We start from the raw sequence: 21,217 nt of genomic DNA on the forward strand, positions 1-21,217 counted from the left end.
AGTGTCTTATCGGATTAGCCTTTGAAGAGCGCACAGGCTTTCTGCACAGGCTTGCGTAAAGTGTCTTCTCGGATAAGCCTTTGCAGTGCGCACAGGCTGCAGAGGCTGATTTCTTTTAAAATTATTATTACAAATAATGGATAGGCATAATAATGCGTAGTGTCTTTTCGGATTAGCCTTTGCAGTGTGCACAGGCTAACTTCACAGGCTTATATATATATATATATATATATATATATATATATATATATATATATATATATATATATATATATATATATATATATATATATATATATAGCACAGGCTAATATATATATATATATATATATATATATATATATATATATATATATATATATATATATATATATATATATATATATATATATATATATATATATATATATATATATATGTATGTATTTGAAAATCTATATGCTGTCATATGGCTGACCACAAATGCGTTGAAATTTTTGAAAAAAGTTAAGAAATAAAAAAGTTATTCTCATTATTACATTTAACGGGTCCTTGTGCACGGAATCTCGTGCACAACGTGTTCTTTGTATTCTTTCATAACTTTTGAACGGCAGCTTTGTTTTCAAAACGGATTTCAGATTCGTGATCAGCGAGAAAAACTTATCAAATTGTCGCTATTTAATTGTTACATTTTGAGAAAAAGTGGTTCACTCAATCACTCACTCTGTCACTCAATCCCTCACGCAGTCACTCGATCACTCACTCACTAACTTAAATAGTTCACATTTTTGAGTTTTAAAAGTCTTTTCGCTTAGCTAAATGCACTTATGTGTATGTAAAATCGTTTCGCTTAGCTCAAGGCGATATTGATAACAACAAGTGATCGTCTTTCTTATATTGCACCACCTGGTGCAATACTTTTTTTTTAAGAAAGACAAAATCCTTGGTAGTAAATATAACCAGTACTAATAAAAAATGCATTAAAAATCAACAAGAAAAGTATACCTATAGATATAAATGTGAAAGAAAATTAACAAAACAGCATAAAAGAACAATATATTATATTGGTGGTTTATAGTATTATATCCTGAATCTAAAAATTTATATATTGTTATCATATAAATAACAAGTGTAAAGTTCCAACTTTAAGCAAAAATTCAAAATGCCATTAGTGTCCACTAACATCAAAATAGGAATAAGAGTACGTAGGTCGGCTATTAACTTTTTCTTGAACTTTTATTTTTTATGATTTTCCACTTAAATAAGAATATGTAAGAAATGCAAAAATATCATCAAACTCTATTTGACAGTATTTATTAGTTATTTGTTGGTAATATAAAGTAAATTTAGTGAATATGATCGAATATACCAATTATAAACGTACAGTTTATAGTTGATTTGGTGAATATAATTAAATTTAGCAAACATGATCGAAAACTTAACATTGGATACCCAAAAAGTTAAGGGTCGGCGCAAACAAATTGGTTCTGCCGGGTTAGGGGAAACGGGTTAGGGGAAACAAAGAACTGTTTTACGCCTTATTTAAATGTTACTTCAAATATACCAGCGTATTTGTTTTGCAAAAAATGCCGTTTTGACGCAGTTGTTTGATAATACGATAACAAACAACAAACCAACTAAATAAGTGTCTACCGGATCGGTTGATCTTTGTCCGGGTAAGAAATCATTACTCATTTGCTTTTAAAGGATATTCGAATATAAAACGGGCAAGGTCAGAACCTACGCATTCAATAAGTTATACGGGATGTAGACATTTGACCGAATTACCGATATTTTAAGAAAATCCTGTACAATTTGTAAACAAATATTGACGTACATCTTTTTAAACCACACACTTAAAGCTTTTATTAAATTCAAAATGGCTATACATTATATTCATCATCATCCTCATCATCCTCATCACCATCATCCTCATCATCATCATCATCATCATCATCACCATCATCATCATCATCATCATCAACAACATCATCATCATCATCATCATCATCATCATCATCATCATCATCATCATCATAATCATCATCTAATAGGTCAGCACCTTCAAGATGAGAAACAAAATACCGAAAGAGTATAGTGTCACGATAAGAGGGAAATCGTTTAATTATCTAAACACAAAATGTTTGCCGTACTTGGTTAGCCCGTCTGGAAATCGTTCCTAAACGCCTGAATAGGCTACCCTTATTTGCCAGTTTGCTTTGAATTACACAGTTTAGATTCAATTTTATATTGAGAAGCATTGTGCTTAAATGTGTCATTTCCAATACGCAATGAGATTTTTTTTAAAGATCCTCGTCATGCGAAAATGGGTCTTATGCCATATGCGCCCCAGCATAGCAATAGCCCAGCCTTCGCATCTGGCTGTCTGGTCAGGAGATGAATAATGAGACCATTAAACCTTGCGTGATTATATAGCGGACAGCATCGCCTCTGACCAGAGGCGATGCCCAATTGCCCAATTGCACAGGCTGGGCTTGAGCTACGCCGGCCGAAACGCCTTAAGACCCATTTTCGCATGACGAGGCTATGAATGTGTATTCTATTCAACGTAGTCACCGCCACCCCAAATGCTCCCCAGAGAGTCTGTTGGTGAGATCTTGGAGGTCACTGATGGTTACACATTGAGGTCAATGTCATTATCAAATCTCAAATTAGAGATAGGTCTGCCAGCGATGGAGATGGAGTTGTGGTGGTCTTGAAGGTCTCCTGCATAATATTCGCAAGGAACATGTTATCCATCGATGTCCTGACGAAGTGTCCCATCTGTGCATTAAGAAGTAATGCGCTGCTGTCGTTTCCGTAGAGTTCTTTGAGGACTTGAACCAGCCCTTAGTGTGTGCATATAATGACAACCGGTCGAGAAGTGTCGTAAAGCCGCATTTTAAGTAGGAAATATTATCGAAATTAATTGCTTGTGATTTTAATGTAGTGCACCGGGATTATTGCATATGACTATACCCCCCCCCCCCGAACCCAGAAGACGTGTGAGTTGGGTTACCAAGGACAGTGTGTGTTCAGAAGAAGCGTGTTCCAGCGACAACCCGAGGTCGTTTGTGTCTTGTGTGAAGCACCTATTGGATATATTTACATGGGCCTATTAATTAGTGGATTGCCTATTAGTTTTTGATAAAGTAATGTTTAACATCATCCCTGAAAAGGGAGATAATACATATATGTAGTTTGTATCCCTTGAAATTGGCGGCATTATCATTTTCATATTTATTACAAGCACAGTGTTATGTTACTGAGTATCGTTAGATAAAAACAAATGGGCCATATGAAGATTGATTTCAATCAATGACATTTATATGCGCGGTTATCTCATGAGATAGCATAATTATAAATAATATGCATCATCTACAATGATGTTATGCATTGCACCCCACAAACCAGCTGGCTTCTTGAGTATTAGTATAAAGTGTCATTTTGGTCATTTTGTTCAATGAAAATTATGAGAAAACGTATCTTTTAAATGCAACAACAAGACAAATACTTTTTTAGAACATTTAGAACGTGGTTCTAAAGTTATATTGAGTTCATATTATTGAGCTTCGTGTCTTAAAAGAAACGTGTTCCCGAGACAATAGCCTGTTGATTTGCTGTTGTAAACAAATTTGCAAACACGATATTGCGTCAGAGGGCGGACTTTGTTTGAAAGAACGGTCGCATTTGAAAATAGTAATATCAACTTAAAGATATGTTTGTTTTTTTCTTCTAATATTTATTAACAAAGAACAAACAGATACTAAAATGTATGTGCACGTACCTTGCTGCGCTGTTAACTGGTACTCTTAAGTGTTTCCTTTCTTGGTCGTGAAATTCTTTTTCGCTATTGGCATTTTCTTCCAGCTGCGCTACTCTAGCCTCAGGAATTCAATCTCGCTTTCCTGTCGTTTCAACGCTCTGATGATGTCACTTGTGGCGTTACAAAATGTCTTCTGCAGACATAATGCAAACACGCACAAGACGATGATTGTACAAGTTTGCTTGTTCAAATCTGAAATTAAAGTGAAACTGGTGCTAAATGGCGCCCGCATCAACAGAAATTTGGATTTCTTATTACAGTTATTAGTAACGATCGCTTACGTCCGTTATCATGTATTATCAAGTACAACATGAAGCGATGTTTATTATATATGTATACCATTTCTTACATAAATTGCTTGAATATCACTTTTATACTGCTCACGGGATATCAATTATGTATTAATATATCCTTATAAGGTAATATCTTTGGATAAAACGTTTGACTGAATTCTACTATTTATATGAGCCAAGCGCTGTGAGAAGGTGGTTAAATGCATGTACGCAAAGTGTCGTCACATATTAGCCTGTAGAGTCAACACAGGCTTATGAGTGACGACTCTTTCCGCCTAACCTAGATTTTTGCTAAGAAAAGACTTTATTAAAACGAAAAATATTATAAAAGCGAAAAGTGTAGCCCCTGATAAGCCTGTGCGAAGTGCACAGGCTAATACGGGACGACACTTTACGCACATGCATTAAACCCCCTTTTCTCAGAGCGCGAATGTATGCACACAACTCTAAAATACCGTGTTCTTTACTTATTTTAAATCTGTTTTCAAAGTTAAATTATGGCAAGCTTAATAAACGTTTAAACATGTACAAGAGTTTAAAACAACATTTGCATATAACAAGTCAAAAATACGTCTCTGGAAATAGCGTAGAGCAAATAAAGCCTGTCTGATATTAACCACTGTGTCAATCGCCCATCATGGTTTAATTAGGCGTATCTACAGGCCAGTGTTGATTTTTGGGTCAAATCAGATGACCGTATTATAGCGTTTGCGTACTGCATTTATATTGGATTCATACAGGGACCTGTTCACAAATTGGAAATAGGTTTTTTTCAGTAACACATTTTACAAAAATAAATCACACCCTTTATTATATGCTTTCAGTAAAATATATTTAATAACAATAATGTTTTAACCGCTCGTTTAATAGAATTCGACCATTCACAAAAAAGCAACAGATACCGTTAGTTACTTTAAGTTTTCGTACACCCTCTTTTTTAGCCCAAACAATTGTTATTCCTGACTATTTTTTCGGACACCGAGATTTTCCGCTATTTTTAATGACTCTTAATTTTCGGACAGTCACATTTAATCCAAATTTTTCTTACCTGTTATTGCGTTAATCCCGTGATATTTCACACCTGTATTATTTAAAACCGGATGACGGTACTGAAACCTGGCAGATGAATACAAGAAGTCTGACTGATTGGTTTGTTTACCCTCGGAGCTTCGGTTATAAAAACCATTGTCCGAGCACGCTGCTTAACATCAATTCTCTGCTGTAAAAAGGCAGTGGTCAGCCCGATTTTACTGGGCTGAGCCATATCTACATAGGGACTTTGCAGAGTGGGTGCGGTGCTTTAATAAAAAGCTAATAATTTAAAAATATCTCTACATAGGACTATACTGTTTGAAAACGCGCTAAAAACGCTAAGAAGAAGAAACAAACTCAACAGTGAAAAATCTCTGCATGCCTAACTTCGCAGAATAAGAAGCTTTACCATTGGCTAAACGCAGTTTTAAAACATGGCTCCGATTGGCCGAAATTGCTTAATTAAAAAGACAAGTAGGTCAATCCGTTTTCTGATACAAAACTCAATTTCGCAGCAGAAAACGGTTTAACTCGGTCAGCAGCTGGAGCGTGCTCGTCGCGACCGAGGCAAGGAGCCGCCTGCAGAAAATCTATACTCGCGGCTGGAGCTTCTGCGGATGGCTCAGCAAATCCAGCTGGCGGGACAGCAAGACCACCAGTGGAAGGAAATACGGGACGGACTCGGGGTTTCTTCTGCGGGGAGGGAACCCATGAACATCGAGGGGGTGGTTTTGAAGAGGGACCCCGGGGCGGCGGTACTCAGTGCGCTCAATGCACTGGGAAAACCGTCTCGGGGATGAAGACGACAGCCGGTGACGGCGAGAGGGGCCATAAAGGCAGAGCGGTGCTTGCACTCCCTTGGCGGAGGCAATCAGACAGGATTGTCTTGTAATTGTCAATTTTTTTTATTTTTTTGACCAGTGCACATTAAGGTCTCATTGGCCACCGTGCACTGGTATATTTGGATATAAATTATATCTTTTGCGAATACCCGGGCAGCCGGAGTAAATTTGACCTACTTTGGCTCAAAATTAACTCTTTTCTCCTGAAAGGTCACAGGGGCAGTTCCAGCTAAAATGACTCCGTGAAGGGGCGCGCATGGACCTGTAAATAAACTCTGAAATAGTAGTAGTAGAAAACGGCTTGACCTACATAGAAGGGCGTTGACAACATAAGCCGACGCCAATTTGTCTAATATAAATATCCACCAATCAGCGTCAACTCATATTGTCAACGCCCTTCTATGTAAGGACAATGGAAAGAAACACATGTCATATACTATTCTTATAAAATTGTATTATTATTATTATTATTGTTATTATTATTATATTTATTATTATAATTATTATTATTATTATTATTATTATTATTACTAATATTATTATGATTTTGAGTATTATGTATATGTTACTATTCTATTTCTTATTTTGAGTATTTTGCTGTGGGGGGAATCAAACATTTTGACGAGTAAAGATGAAGCATACAACAAACATGATGTAAAATAATTATTTTTAAAAGATTTGGGTATATTTGATGCAGATTTGAGTGAATTTGGAACGATTTATGAAGATCAAATAGTAAGTGATGTGTAACCTATATTTGATTTAAAATATTTCATATGGGAAATTAAACATTGTGACGAGTAAAGATGAAGCATTACACAAACAAGATGTAAAATTATTATTTTTAAACGATTTGGGTATATTTGATGTAGATTTGGCTACATTTGAGAGAGATCAAATAGTAAGTGGTGTGTAACCTATATTTGATTTTAAGTATTTTTATTGGTATACTAAACATTGTGACGAGTAAAGATGAAGCATTACACAAACATGATGTAAAATAATTATTTTTAAAAGATTTGGGTATATTTGATGCCGATTTGGGTAGATTTGGGAAGATCAAATATTAAGTGGTGTGTAACCTATATTTAATTTAAAGTATTTCATTGGGAAATTAAACATTGTGACGATTTAAGAAGAAGCATTACACAAACATGATGTAAAATAATTATTTTTAAAAGATATGGGTATATATGATGCCGATTTGGGTAGACTAGGGAAGATCAAATATTAAGTGGTGTGTAACCTACATTTGATTTAAAATATTTCATATGGAAAATTAAACATTGTGACGAGTAAAGATGAAGCATTACACAAACAAGAGTTAAAATAATTATTTTTAAACGATTTGGGTATATTTGATGTAGATTTGGCTACATTTGGGGGAGATCAAATAGTAAGTGGTGTGTAACCTATATTTGATTTAAAGTATTTTTTCTTGGGAAATTAAACATTGTGACCAGTAAAGATGAAGCATTACACAAACATGATGTAAATTAATTTTTTTTTAAAGATTGGGTATATTTTATGTAGATTTGGGTAGATTTGGGTAATTCGTATCGCCCCAAGTTATGGACATAATTGTTTTACAAACATCTCTTGTTGTAGACAAGGTTTCCAAGACCTGACAACCTAAAAGTGAAGGAAAGAAATGTTACGTTAAAATCTGAGTGTTAATAAGATCTTGACAATGATCTCCAAGCGATATGACCATCTCCTGCGCTTGCTCCTGGTGGGAGAGACAGGGGTTGAGTTATGCAGGTTTTCTTCGGATGATTTCAACTCTTCACATATTTCAACAATAGGTAAACCAAGAAATGAGAATGAGGACATTACTGCGTTCCATTTATATTGCAAGTTACCGTTACAAAAAAGTGATAGTTGCAAAGATTCTGTGAGAAAAATCGTAATACTAGGAAACAAATGTTTTCTTTACCAGAAATATTGAAACCATGACCAAAATCTTAGTATCTTATCCTGCAATAGGTATTTTATTAAAATAATTAACAATTATTCACTTAATAATATTAATCTTATACTATATTTCAGAGTGTCAGGGCAACAGATAAGGTTCGTTTTATCGTTTTTACTATTTGTATTTGACAGAAAACGAATTGAAATTAAAAATCCATCGTACAGAAAACGATTATGAAAATGGAAAACGAATTGAAATCGAGTCTTCGTCGTTTTAGTTGTTCCGTTTTCAGCCGTACCGCGTTTTATTATAATTAGTGTATTGTAACTTTTAGTGCGGCCTTAATATTTTCAGTTATTTCATATAGACACCGTTTTGGGCCGGTGTCAATATAAAAAGTTACTTCCTCCGAAATAAGCTCGGGCAAAGGTTCTCTGTCAAACGCGGTCGGGTAAGGAAACTTTCATAAACGGCATGCGCCAAATATTTTACAATTCGTTACGAGACCCAATTCGTCGGGAAAAGACATTATGAAGAGTATACTATCACATTTTATAGCGCAGGTGGTGACAGATTCTGAAATATTCGGCTCAAAAGACCGCTGCGGATTCCGTGTCTCAAAATCTAACAACATCGTGATTTCCACTGGCTTGTCATTGGCAATGTGAGTATGATCTGAGACTGAAAGGCAGGAGTGTTGAAACTGGATTAAACAAAATGACTCCATCATCCATTTGTCAATATACAATTCGTACTATAATATTTACAAACAACCATTGTCAATGTGAATTTATAATGACTTAATTGGAATCAGAATTGCTGAGAATAATCAACATCAAAAAATGAAGCGCTTATCTGATCCAGAAATATATGTATGTTTTGATCAAATTGTAAAAAAAAAATAATTGACAAATAGTGTTGAGGGAAAAAACTAATTGTTACAAAAAGCTTGCAGTGAAAACTAATTAACCCAAAATCTTATCTATTGCCCTGGAGTGCGTTAATATTAGTGATAAAATTAGTGTAAAACTTGAAAAAGAGCAACCACAAGTCTTTACTACACGACCACACATGAAATCATTTTATAGCATTCATCTTTAAGTTTTACTACACGGTTTTATGCATTGCCAAGTTTCATATTAAAACAAGTGTTTTGTATATAAAACGCACACTATAGTACTGTTTTTGAGTGACCACAGTTGTGCCTATTTTATGCACTGTACTCTGTAGGTATTGACTTCAAGATGAAGATGATTGATATTGATGGTCAGACTGTGAAGGTGCAAGTTTGGTAAGAAAAGAAAGTGTGTTGCAATTGTCTTAGTTCTTATTCATTTAAGAACATGAAAAACAGTTAAAGGTTGTCTAACCATGTAGCTGTCAGTAAAGTGAGCAGTTTGGCTAAGCTAGTAAAATTTCATATGATTACAGGTACTTGAAAGCAAAAACTCTACAAAGCTATAATCTGGCCTGTTAAAAACGGATAATCTGTGTAGCAGTCTTTCAAAATTAACAAGATTCGTTTCAAATTATCGTAAAAATGAACCAGAATATGTACACTGGCTTTTTCTTGTCTAAGTTACTGCTTTGTTTTATAAAAAAAGGATTTTATGAAAAGGTGCTTAAGGATTAAAAACACAGTATTACAATGTTTTTTGTGATTTTTAATGTAAGTTAAGCTTTCTAAATTTTGTGCATTTTCAGGGAAACTGCAGGTCAGGAGAGATTTGGGGCAATAACCAAGCAGTTCTATAGACGTGCACAGGTAGGGGGATTTAACTATCTAGTTATGCTGTTATGCAATGATTTCAATTGAAACAGAATCCTGGTTTTTGTTGCAAGCATTTTGCAATATTGTCACTTTTGACCCCTCCATATTATCTGCCTTGCATCATTTAATGCAAATGTTACCACGAAACTTACACAAAAATGCACTTTACAGTTTACATTACACAAATTGTTAATTTTTGTTAATACATTAAAAGTTTTACAAAGCAACATTTGCAGAGCAATCAACAAATATTCAGAGAAAATATCTAGACTTTAGTATTTTGAACCCCTAAACAATTTCATTTGACTCCTGAACATTTAAAATTTCGGGTCATTTAACTCCTGATTTTCAAAAGCTATTGAAATCACTGGTTTTGTTTTTTTAAGACTTTACATGTTTCAGTGGTGTAGTGGATATGTTGTCCACTTGAGTGACCTTGCAGTCAAGCGTTTGATCACCACCCAGGGAAAGTTAACTAAATCTTTCAAAAGACACAGGCAATGGCTTTTGATTCAATCTTGCTTAAAACAATTTGTTCAAAGTTTTAAGAATGACTGTTAATGAATATGGTTGCATTTGCAATCGGTATGATGCAAAGAGTGATAACCTTCCATTACTCTATCAGCAGCCAAACATATCAATGTGCTTCTGAAGGCTATTTCAATTTCAAATTATGTTTGCAAATACAAGTGTTTTTAATTATTCTGAGGGAGCTATTTCTAAATAACTGTAGGAATGCCTTTAATTTACAGAAAAGATAGAAGTGAGATTTCTAAGGGTCCAAACAAGTTAATTGAATAGTTAAAAATTCAAAAGCCCAAACTTGTTTCCCATTTTATCAAAATTGTATGATGTTCTTTACTGATATGTTGCTCTTGAAAATGACAGAAAGTGTAACTAGACTATTTTATTTGCAGGGTAAACTACTTGTATTTGACGTTTCCAGTAGAAAATCGTATGAATATGTTCCAAGATGGTTAAAGCTGATAAATGAGGTATAACTTTGTCATTCTACATGTGCATGCACTTTATATTCATTAATTATGCCCCCCTTCGAAGAAGAGGGAACATATTGTTTTGCTGGATGAAGGTCGGTCTGTCGGTCGTTCCGTGTGTCTGTCGGTAGACCAGTTCGTTTCCGATCAATAACTTGTAAAGGGATTGACCGATTGGCTTGATAGTTTTCATGTGCATTAACCTTGGACAGTAGATGACCCTTATTGAAATTGGGTTTACTCGGTTAAAGGTCAAGGTCACTATCACATTAAGTGTGAAAATCGTATCCAATCAAGAACGCATCAACGAATTGAACGATTGGCTTGATACTTCACATGTGCATTGGCCTTGGACAGGAGATGACCACTATTGACATTGGGGTCACTAGTTCAAAAGTCAAGGTCAATGTCACAATTAGTGTGAAAATCGTTCCAGATCAATTACTCGTCAACCAATTGACAGATTGAGTGTATACTTCACATGTGCATTCGCCTTGGACAGTAGATGACCCCTATTGAAATAGGGGTCACTATGTCAAAGGTCAAAGTCACTTTCACAATAAGTGTGAAAATCAAGGCCCAGTTTTGGGGGCATATGTCTCCGACCGCAGAACTCTTTTTTTAATTATTTTGCAATAAAAAAATCATGTTGATAAAATTGACTCTGTAAAAAGGAAAACTTTGTATTATTTGAAAAAACATATACTTTGCACCATATATCTAATTGAATGAATTATGGAATACAATGCCATTTGTATAAAAGCATCAATGCACATTCATCATGTGTAAATGCACACTCACGAGGTTTCAAGATACACAAAAAAAAATTCAAGGCACACTCATAATGTGTTGGGGCACACTCTAAATGTTTATTTTTTTTTAAGGCTCTCTGCAATTCTTAAAAGCACTCACATAATGTTTCAAGGTACACTCATAATATTTAACGGCACCCTCATAATGTTTCAAGACACACCCATGATGCATTAAGGATCAATCATAATGCTTCCAGGTACACTAGTTATTTTCTAAGGAATGCTAATAATGCCTTTAGGCACAATCATAATGTTTCAAGGCACACTCATCGTGCCATAAGGCACCATCATGACACTTCAAGGCACTTTCTTAAAGTTTCAAGGCTCACACATTAGGTTTATTGCCTCAAAATATTTTAAGGTACGCGCTCTTTTTTTCAAATCACATTCCTATTATTTCAAGGCATATATACTCAGGATGTTTCAAAGTACACTAACAATGTTTAAAGGCCTACACATTATGTTTCAAGGCACACTCAATATGTTTCAAGGCACTCTCATAATGTTTGAGGCACACTCAACATCCATCAAGGCTCAATCATATTGTATCAAGGTTCACTGAGAATATTTTGAAGGCACACTCATCATGCCCCATGGTTCAATCATAAAGTTTCAAGGCACACTCGTAACGTTTCAGGGTACTTAACTATTAATCAAGGAACTTGCATAATGATTCATGGCACCCTTATAATGTTTCAAGTCATAATGTTTCAAGTCACATTCATTTTGTTTCAGAACACATTAACATTATTTTAGTGCATACTGATACTGTTTCAAGGCACACTCAACAGCCATCACAGGTCAATCATACTGTTTCATGGCACCCTAATAATATTTCAAGACATTTTCATGTTGTTTGAGAGCACAATCCTATAATTTCAAGGCACACTGATAATGTTTCAAGGCACACTCATAGTTTTTAGCTCGACTATATATATATTTATTTATTTATATATATATAGTCGAGCTATCCTACTCACCCCGGCGTCGGCGTGAATGTTCAAGTTTGTGTACCACCTCAAATATTTTTTATGTCGCTTTACATATTGCTTTTATATTTTGCATACTTCTTTACCAAAATGTCCCCAATCTATAAACAAGAGCAGACAACTGTTACAAGCATTTTGTGAGAATTGTGGCCCCTTTTTCCACTTAGAATATGCATATTATTGATAAATCTTTGTTATAGTTTGCGTACCACCTAAAATATTTTCTTTGTCCCTTGACATTTTGCTTTCATATTTTGCATACCTCTTTACCAACATGACCCCAATCTATAAACAAGAGCAGACAACTGTAACAAGCATTTTGTAAGAATTATGGCCCTTTTTCCACTTAGTAACTTTGAATATTTTGTTAAATTTTGTGTTAACATCCACTTTACTTATATTGTATCAAAGCTGTTGTTTCAAACTTCAAATACGTTCTTACTGTCATGAGGGTACTGTACCTGGCAAGTTGAATTTGACCTTGACCTTTGACCTTGAATCTCAAGGTCAAATTAAAAAGTTTTGATTGAATTGCCATAACTTCTTTTTTATGATCAGATTTGATTCATACTTTGACAAAACAACACTCACCTGACATACCATAATGGACTTTACCCAAACCATCCCACATGTCCCACCCCCATAAAAAAGCAACATTTTTTTTCCCTTTTTTCTTTCTTATTCTCATTATTCCCCTCTCCCCCACTCCCCCCCCCCATTTTTTTAAACATGGTAAAAAAATAATTTAAGACCGTCCAACCATCCCTATACAGTGCCCCATATAGCGCAGATAAGATGCGTATCGGCGTTTTTCACCCTATTAAACTGTTTAAAAACGCAAAGAAATTCAATATAATGCATATTGAAAACGCAATCAATTTGTCTTTTACGCTTATTCTTTAAATTTGATGCGTATGATACAAATCTCAACCGAAAATGCTTTGCTCAACTTCGGTAATTTGTCATTGGAATAATTATCGTACGGCGGCGAAGATTTTATTCATTCGAAAGTTAGCAAGCGCCTAGATGATGGATGAGCAAAACAGTCGAAGTTATTCAAACACTATGCGTACTAAATTTCATAGCAAATTAAGTTTGACCAAAATATTTACGACGTGCATGTATTTGTATAGCGTCTGAACTTCCAGTTCTATAAAGGTGCGTAATAAAAATGTCTTAGCGAGGTCGAAAGACGTCCGGTTTGTTGCGCTTAATATATGTTTTCCAACCAAGTAGGCAAGCGCGAATATGTGCCGAATCATTCGTGTTATCGATTTGTTAAAAACTGTGTATGCAGCAGTTTAAAGAAGCGAATTGACATCCAAAAACATAACGGAAAGTCCGTGATTGAAAAAACCTGTCAAAAGTAGAAAAATTCATATCCCTGGTTACAAATAGTTGCCGTTGATGGGACAGAAAAAAGTTGAAATGTGCATTCTGCACCCAGTCTGTGGAACATTTATTAAAGCAGCAATGATTTTGAGGAATAAATATAAATAACTTATTTTACCCTATTTAAAAACTGAAATTACAATATTTTTCAAAATCAAGTGTAAAAACCCTATTACCCAAATAATTATCTGGGGCACTGCCTATAGCTATTGCTATCACACTTGAAATATAATCTTATTAGTTTGTTTTATGTCTTTACAAATGTTAAATAGTTGTGGAAAATATACCTGAACTCAGAATCATATATAATGTACCACTTCTTTAAACATAAGCGATCAATATGTTTCAATTATGGTCCTCTTCCAGTTAGAATATGACTATACTACCTTGACCTTATTGAATATGAACAATTTCCCCATGATGGCTTACTTCATACTGTCAAGCACTTGAATAGTCGAGCGCGCTGTCTTCTGGCAGCTCTTGTTTAAGGCCCTCTCATAAGGTTTCAGGGCACACTCATAATTTAATTGTAAGAGATAAAAATCCCTGCAGTACATGTAAATGTTGTGCCTATTGTGCACAGAACTGCAAGGAACACACGGTGGTGACACTGATAGGGTACAAGAGTGACAAGCTGGACACTCGATGGGTGACATTCCTTGAGGCACAGACAGTGAGTGGGTTGTGAGATATTTGGGATCATTATTGATTTAATTTGTTGTTTTTGTATCTTTATGTCTTACTTAACTCTTTCCCACTCAAAAGCAAATTGAAAATGGCTGTATGCAAACAGCATAAAACCAGAACAGCATGTGAGTAACTAGCAGTATGTTCAAGCTTTATGCTGTTTGCTGCTCAAAAGAATTTTAGGGTTGAGGATGAAGCCTTTAAAACTTATATCTAGTTAGAAAGGTCTTATAATTAATTTGATTTTCTAAGGAACTACAAACGCATCAAAGTGCTTATCTGGGAGGGAAAGGGCTAAGTATTATTTTCATAATTGTTAAATGTCATTTAAAATTAACTCCAACATACAGCTTCATTTGTTTGTTGTTTCTTTTCAATAACAGCGTTTAAAACCTCAAATTTCAGTTGTGGTTTAGTTTGATGTTTCTTGAAAGTTAATTGTTTGACAATATGTACAAGCTCTTGCAAAAAAAACATTACATTTTGTGCATTTTTCACTTTGCAGATCAGAACAGTTTAAATTTTTATGAAGTCAGTGATAAGGACAGACATAATGTTGAAAAGGTAAGCATTAACATTCCTCGTATTTTGCATCATACATTGCAATTGATTTTGTGTCCATCCCATGTCCTATTTAAAAAAATAATAATTACAATTTCCGACAATTTTGTTAGTATACATTGGAAATATATATCAAAACTTTAATACTAAATCTTTAAGATATAGTTCATAGTGCGGAAATATTTTGAAGATTGAATGTTGAGCTATAACACTTTGTTATCGACTTTAAAAGTAGAAGTAATAAAAAAAATTCACACTCAACCATGGGTTGAAATGTTTTGAACATACACCAATGTTAGCCGTTTTCATGTTATGCTTTCCTGTTGTTTATAGAGAAATAAAAGTGATTAAAAACTGGCAATAAACTGTGTAAACAGTAAAAATAATGAAAAATAGTTCTCACTTTTTAAAAAAATGAATGACTTTGTTATTATGACATTATGACATTATAATTCTTGCAAAATAATACAGTTTAGCCCTTTGAAAATGTAAAAAAAGGAAAAGGATTTAATAAATATAACATTTTATTGTTTCTGTAGATTTGAATTTTAATTAATTTTAGATCATAGAAAATAAAAAAAATAAAGCAGCCGCTAATTACTTGTGAATTTAAATCAATTATCAGCCAAAACCAAGCATTGTCCTCTAAGTAACAATCGTAGGTTAATTGTTCAGAACCATTGCAACAAAAAGCAGAACCAACATAGCAGAAAAGTCATGCATCCCTTATGATGCAAGTATTTGAGACACATTCTTGGAAAACAGGGCTTGATGCATGTGTGTAAAGTATCATATTAGATAGGCCAGTGCGGACTGCAAAGGCTAATCAGGGATGATTCTCATATTATGGTATTTTTTGTTTAAATGAAGTCTCTTTTAGCAAAAATCCAGTTTAGGCGGAAAGTGTCATCTCAGAATAGCCTGTGCAGACTGCACTGGCTAATCTGGGACAATACTTTATGCACATGCACTAAACCCAGTTATCTCTGAATGAGTGCTGTTTGAAGTCCTGAAAATCCCTGAAAAAGCAGTTAATTAAACACTCACTCTATTTCATACGTGCACAGCCATTTCGAGATGTTTGTCGGGCAGTACTTCAGAACGAGTCACTCACAGAACCGGAGCAAGAGAACACGAACATTACGATCGACACGCAGGTACAGACTGAGGGCTCGACACGAGATGAACCCAGGACCAGTGTAGTTGACACGAGTTATACACGGGGAAACTGGTGCTGCTCTGTCTCTTAGCGGAACTTGACAGTTCTAATATTAATTACATGACGTAAAGGCAGTTTTTGGTATTGCTATTAGTGTTATTTTGTATTTTAATGGATTTGGTTTAATAACTATTAGTGTTACTATGTTAGTTCAACAAACAGGGTATGATTTGATCTTAATACAATCTTAGCGTAGAAAAAATCAATATTTATTTAACTAGATTAAAATATTCTTTGCTACGTATGTTTTTGTCTGGAGCATTACTTTGATAGGTATCCACTTAAAACTTAGTGAGTTGATAGGTCTCATTTAGGAGATGTTCAGATCACAAGAGCAAAAAATCTTGCTTCTATGTATTCAAGTAATTGCCCTTGGTTTACTTTTATATTTAAAGTTTTTCTGGTGTATGCTTTTTACACTAAAAGGGTTATAAGCTTAAAGCTTAATTGAGAGATACATCTCATTTAGTGGTCGTGCACAAGAACCTTAACTCTTTCTTCCATTTTTTTGTAAAAGGTTGTTGCCCTTTGTTACTTTTTATACTAACATTTTGTAGAAATGTCTAGGAGGTACCAACTGTTAAGTGAATATGAAGGATGCTCTCATTGAAGGGATGTGTTGTGCACAAGAGCCATAACTCTTGCTTCAACGTTTTTTAGAGTAATTGCTCTTTGTTTATTTATTAAGTTTTAAGGGTGTATGGGGCATATCATGCAAACTATACGATGTATCAACCTGAAACTTACAGATCACAATGAAGGGATTGTAGTGCACACAATACATAATACCTGCTTTCATGATTTTACAGTTATTGTCTTTGTAATTCTCTGGCTCAGCTTTTCCAATGTGTGGTATAAAGATGAAATTTCATTGGTTGGAAGCTTGAATTGTTGGATAACCAGTGCTGTAAACTTCTGACAAAGTTGCATGCAGGGGGTATTTCAGGCACGACAGTGACAGTTGTAGTTTTCATAGGAACAGTTTACATTTATTTTCAATTTATAAAGGTGTAATTTTTCAATATGTTTAAAAACAGTAGTTGTATTGCCATTCGCTTGAACCTGTGTGATTTGATCATTCCTTTCAATGTACATGTATACGATGATTTATTTTTTATTATTTTTTATTTGTGTTTGCTCTGAATGTCTTCGAACATAAAATGTGCTTTACTTTGTAGTAAGTTGTTGTGATATGCATCTGCCTGGTATACACAAATGTGTATTGAAATGTAATATTTGTAAAAGCATACAGTAGGTCATTTTTGTAAATGTTTTGTTCCCCTTGAAAATGAAATCAAGGAACATGTTTAGTGGAACTAGTGCTGACAACTGAACTTTGCCTGTAAGATTGCAAAATACGAAAACAAAAAAATGAAAGTTTTTTGTTTGCCCATTTGTTGCATTGAAATTTTATTCTAGGGGAATGTTTGTCTTGACTGTGCCAAATTTATTGAATAGAAAAGTTATTAAATAGTGGAAAACATTTTAACCCATGTTTGCCTAGCGTCTAGAAAAAAGGCCTTGGCAAACAGCGTAGACCCAGATGAGACGCCGCATGATGCGGTGTCTCATCAGAGTCTGCGCTGTTTGCTTAAAGGAATATTCTGTAAAACATTCTGTAAAAAATATTCTAAATAAAAAAATAAATATTCTAGACATCCCTAATTTTGGAAATAAATTGATCCAGTTTAAGAGGATGGGAGAGTCCACTAGGTATAAATGGGTTAATATGTAGGTCCTAGTGGTAATACACTTATTTTCATTTGCCAATAATGTGTATGCTATATATTTGTGGAAAGTGTGTGGAGAATTGATGTAAACAATTTAAAAAGCATGCAAGTCTTAAATTCATAACAAAAACTGTATCCGAACACATATATTTGAAACTGTAATATTTTGTCAGCAATGGGTTTACTAGTTTTCTATGTATGCTTCTATGTGCATAAAGCACTACTTATATAATTGTTGAGTGATGTTTTAATAATATTTGAAATGGTAGAAACAGAGATGTTCTGTTTTATGCTACATGTTAAAAAGGTAGCTTTTGTGTTAATACATGTATTTACGTACATAAATAAATGCTTATATTCATACTTGATTCAGTCATGAACAATTTGACCAATGCCAAAATGACCAAGCAAGTCCAATTTTTCAATTATTAATAGTTACCAGGATTCTGAGCCGGGTTCAAAGTTTCATTGTGCGGTGCATGCAAGCTTGTGTTAATTTAAATCACTGCCATAATTCTTAAGAATATATTATAATTGAAATTAGCAATTTTGAAGTCACATTCAGTATTTTATAAATGCATTTTTACTTGACATTTTCCAATTTCATTTGAAAATGGTGCCTGCACACTTTTGTTAAATACATTTTAAATATCAAATATGCTTTAATTTTATAATGCAAATTGTTATTTTATCTAATTTGTCAAAAATCTCTCATTAAGTTAATGTCTGTTTGAATAAATTGTGTGTTTGAATAAATCGTGTATTTCCTCCATATATTTTTTATATCTTGTTGCTTTTGGGAATAATTATGCATGTGCTTGTGATTAATATACAATCCGGTTTTTGAATTATTATAACCAATTTGTGTGCAATTTGTATTTGTAAAAAACATTCTCAAAAAACAGATCTTTACAATCTGTGGCGCTCTGTAATTCTCAGACAAGCTTTTAAAGGAACAAGGGCATATGTTATGGTATTGTTTCAAAAATACCGAGAGCTTTTTTTACTTTTGAAGTATACAGAATTATCATTTTAGTCCAATCTTCATGACACTTGGTAGGAACATTTATTCTAATTATATACTGACCAAGTTTGAAAGTGGTTGAGTTCCGTTAAAAAAATTGGCCTTCAGTAGGCGGGGCAGTTTTGCTTATATGGCTATAGTAAATCACTGTTAAGTGAACACTCAAAAAGTAAATGTATGGCCCAATCTTCATGAAACTTGGGAGGAACATATGGTCTAATTATTTCTGGGCCCAGTTCCAGAAATGGTTCCGGTTGGTGGAAAAACATGGCCACCAGGGGACGTGGTAGTTTTCATTATATGGCTATAGTAAAACATTGTTAAGTTAACACTCAAGAAGTCAAATTTATGGCCAAATTATCATGAAACTTGGGAGGAACATATGGTCTAATTATATCTGAGCCCAGTTCCAAAAATAGTTCCGATTGGTGGAAAAACATGGCCACAAGGGGACGGGGCAGTGTTCCTTATATGGCTATAGTAAAACATTCTTAATACTCTGGAAGTCACATTTTTAGTGCAATCTAAATGAAACTTAGTCAAAACACTTGTTATAATGACTTCTCAGAGTTAAAACATTCTTCTGGTTTGTTGAAAAGCATGGCCGCCGGGGGTAGGGGTGGGGCAGTTTTTCTTATATCACTTTTAGTCGGATCGTTATAATATTGCTACATAAGGCATTGTAACCGATTTCACTGATCCTGGTAGGGCTGGGGGTCCTTTATAACATATCAAAAGTTTATCAAAATAGGACCTCCTGACAGTTTAAGATGGCCGCCAAACATACTTATGATAATAACTATGTACGTATCCACTCAAATTGATGATTTTGCTGTTGTATATACATAGATTTCAGTGGGCAAAGAACTCAATCAAATAATTAAACATTATGTTCTTATTTTACGCCACATAGTAATTCAACATGGCGTCCAATAGCCGCAAACACATCTTGGTGAGGTTGATCATTGGCAACGCGTTATTCACTTGTATCTCCGTATACGCACCACAGTTTGGACTCCCTGAGGCTGAGAAAGACCGCTTATACGACCAGCTTCAGAGTGTTGTTACCAAAATCCCAGCTTAAGAAATTCTTGTACCTATTTGGGACTGGATTGGCCACGTCAGTGCCAAGAGTGATGGTTTTGGTGACATATACGGTGGTCGAGGCTTCGGTGTCCGCAACAAGGAGGGAGAAAGAGTATTAGAATTTGCTCTAGCCAACGATCTGGCCGTAGGCAATACCTGGTTTGTAAAGAAGGAGAGCCATCTTGTTACCTACTGCTCGAGAAATCATTGAACGCACATTGACTATATCCTCTTCCCAAAGAGGTATCGCAGAGCAATCACCGATGTGAAGGTAATTCCAATTGAGGAGTGCGTCCAACAACATAATCTTGTTGTTTCTTGATATCACTATTTTCATTCCCAAAGTTAACAAACGCAAATTCACACCTCGCATTCGCACTTGAAAGCTGAGGGATAAGGCTGTGACAGATATGTTTCGTGATGCCTTCACTGAAAAAGTTGTTACTGGCGATGTCAACCCTGCCGACACTATTGGAGAGGTTAGGGTGAGGTTAAAGAACCCCCTGCTTGAAAAAGCAAGTAAAGTTTGTGGTCCCTCTAAAAACTACCAGTGGAAGAGAGAACCCTGGTGGTGGGACAGTGATGTTGAAGTTGCGGTGAAGTTGAAGTCATCCCGCTACAAAACCTTCAAAGCTCTGAATAAAGCTGGCCGTACCATTGAGGCAAACGTTGTCAAAGCTGCCTATTGCGGGGCTGAACGTGTCCCTAAGCAAGCTGTCTGGTTAGCCAAGTCCAAGGCTGAGAAAGATAAATTCGTCATTCTCTCTCCATACGATGAAGGCATCTTCAAGCTGGCCAAGCAAATGGACAGGACAAACCAGGATGTTGTTGGTGAGAAATGTGTTAGAAATGATGCGGTGAACTGTCTGTCCGTGATGAAGACAAAATGAAAGCCGAACACTATTCAAAGCCACTGAATGTTGAGTTTGAGTGGCCCAGTGAGCTACTTCCTGAAGTTGCTCCTGTGGAAGGGCCTACCCATCAGTCACAGAAGAAAGAATCCGCAACGCCTTTGGCAAGATGAAGTGCGGCAAAGCCCCATACCGTCAGGTGTGATTGCTGAG

General features: G+C 35.0%; 1 protein-coding gene across 1 annotated transcript; it reads left to right on the forward strand.

The window, feature by feature from the left end:
- Positions 1-7,662: 7,662 nt before the first annotated feature.
- On the forward strand, positions 7,663-20,364 carry LOC127859637 (ras-related protein Rab-15-like). Its single transcript, XM_052397143.1, has 6 exons — positions 7,663-7,777; positions 9,118-9,178; positions 9,592-9,652; positions 14,430-14,519; positions 16,162-16,325; positions 20,193-20,364. The coding sequence occupies exons 1-6, from the start codon at positions 7,663-7,665 to the stop codon at positions 20,362-20,364; spliced, it is 663 nt and encodes a 220-aa protein (XP_052253103.1).
- The last annotated feature ends 853 nt before the right edge of the window (positions 20,365-21,217 follow it).

The sequence above is a fragment of the Dreissena polymorpha genome, chromosome 15 (assembly GCF_020536995.1).
Source record: "Dreissena polymorpha isolate Duluth1 chromosome 15, UMN_Dpol_1.0, whole genome shotgun sequence".
Taxonomy (NCBI): Eukaryota; Metazoa; Mollusca; class Bivalvia; order Myida; family Dreissenidae; genus Dreissena; species Dreissena polymorpha.

What these genes read in the sequence shown, in the direction of transcription:
- LOC127859637 (XM_052397143.1), top strand. Translation starts at nt 7,663, where the DNA reads ATGATCTCCAAGCGATATGACCATCTCCTGCGCTTGCTCCTGGTGGGA. An exon ending in AGTTCTATAGACGTGCACAG is followed by an intron (nt 9,653 to 14,429) that starts GTAGGGGGATTT and finishes TATTGTGCACAG; the next exon opens with AACTGCAAGGAACACACGGT. An exon ending in CATTCCTTGAGGCACAGACA is followed by an intron (nt 14,520 to 16,161) that starts GTGAGTGGGTTG and finishes ATACGTGCACAG; the next exon opens with CCATTTCGAGATGTTTGTCG.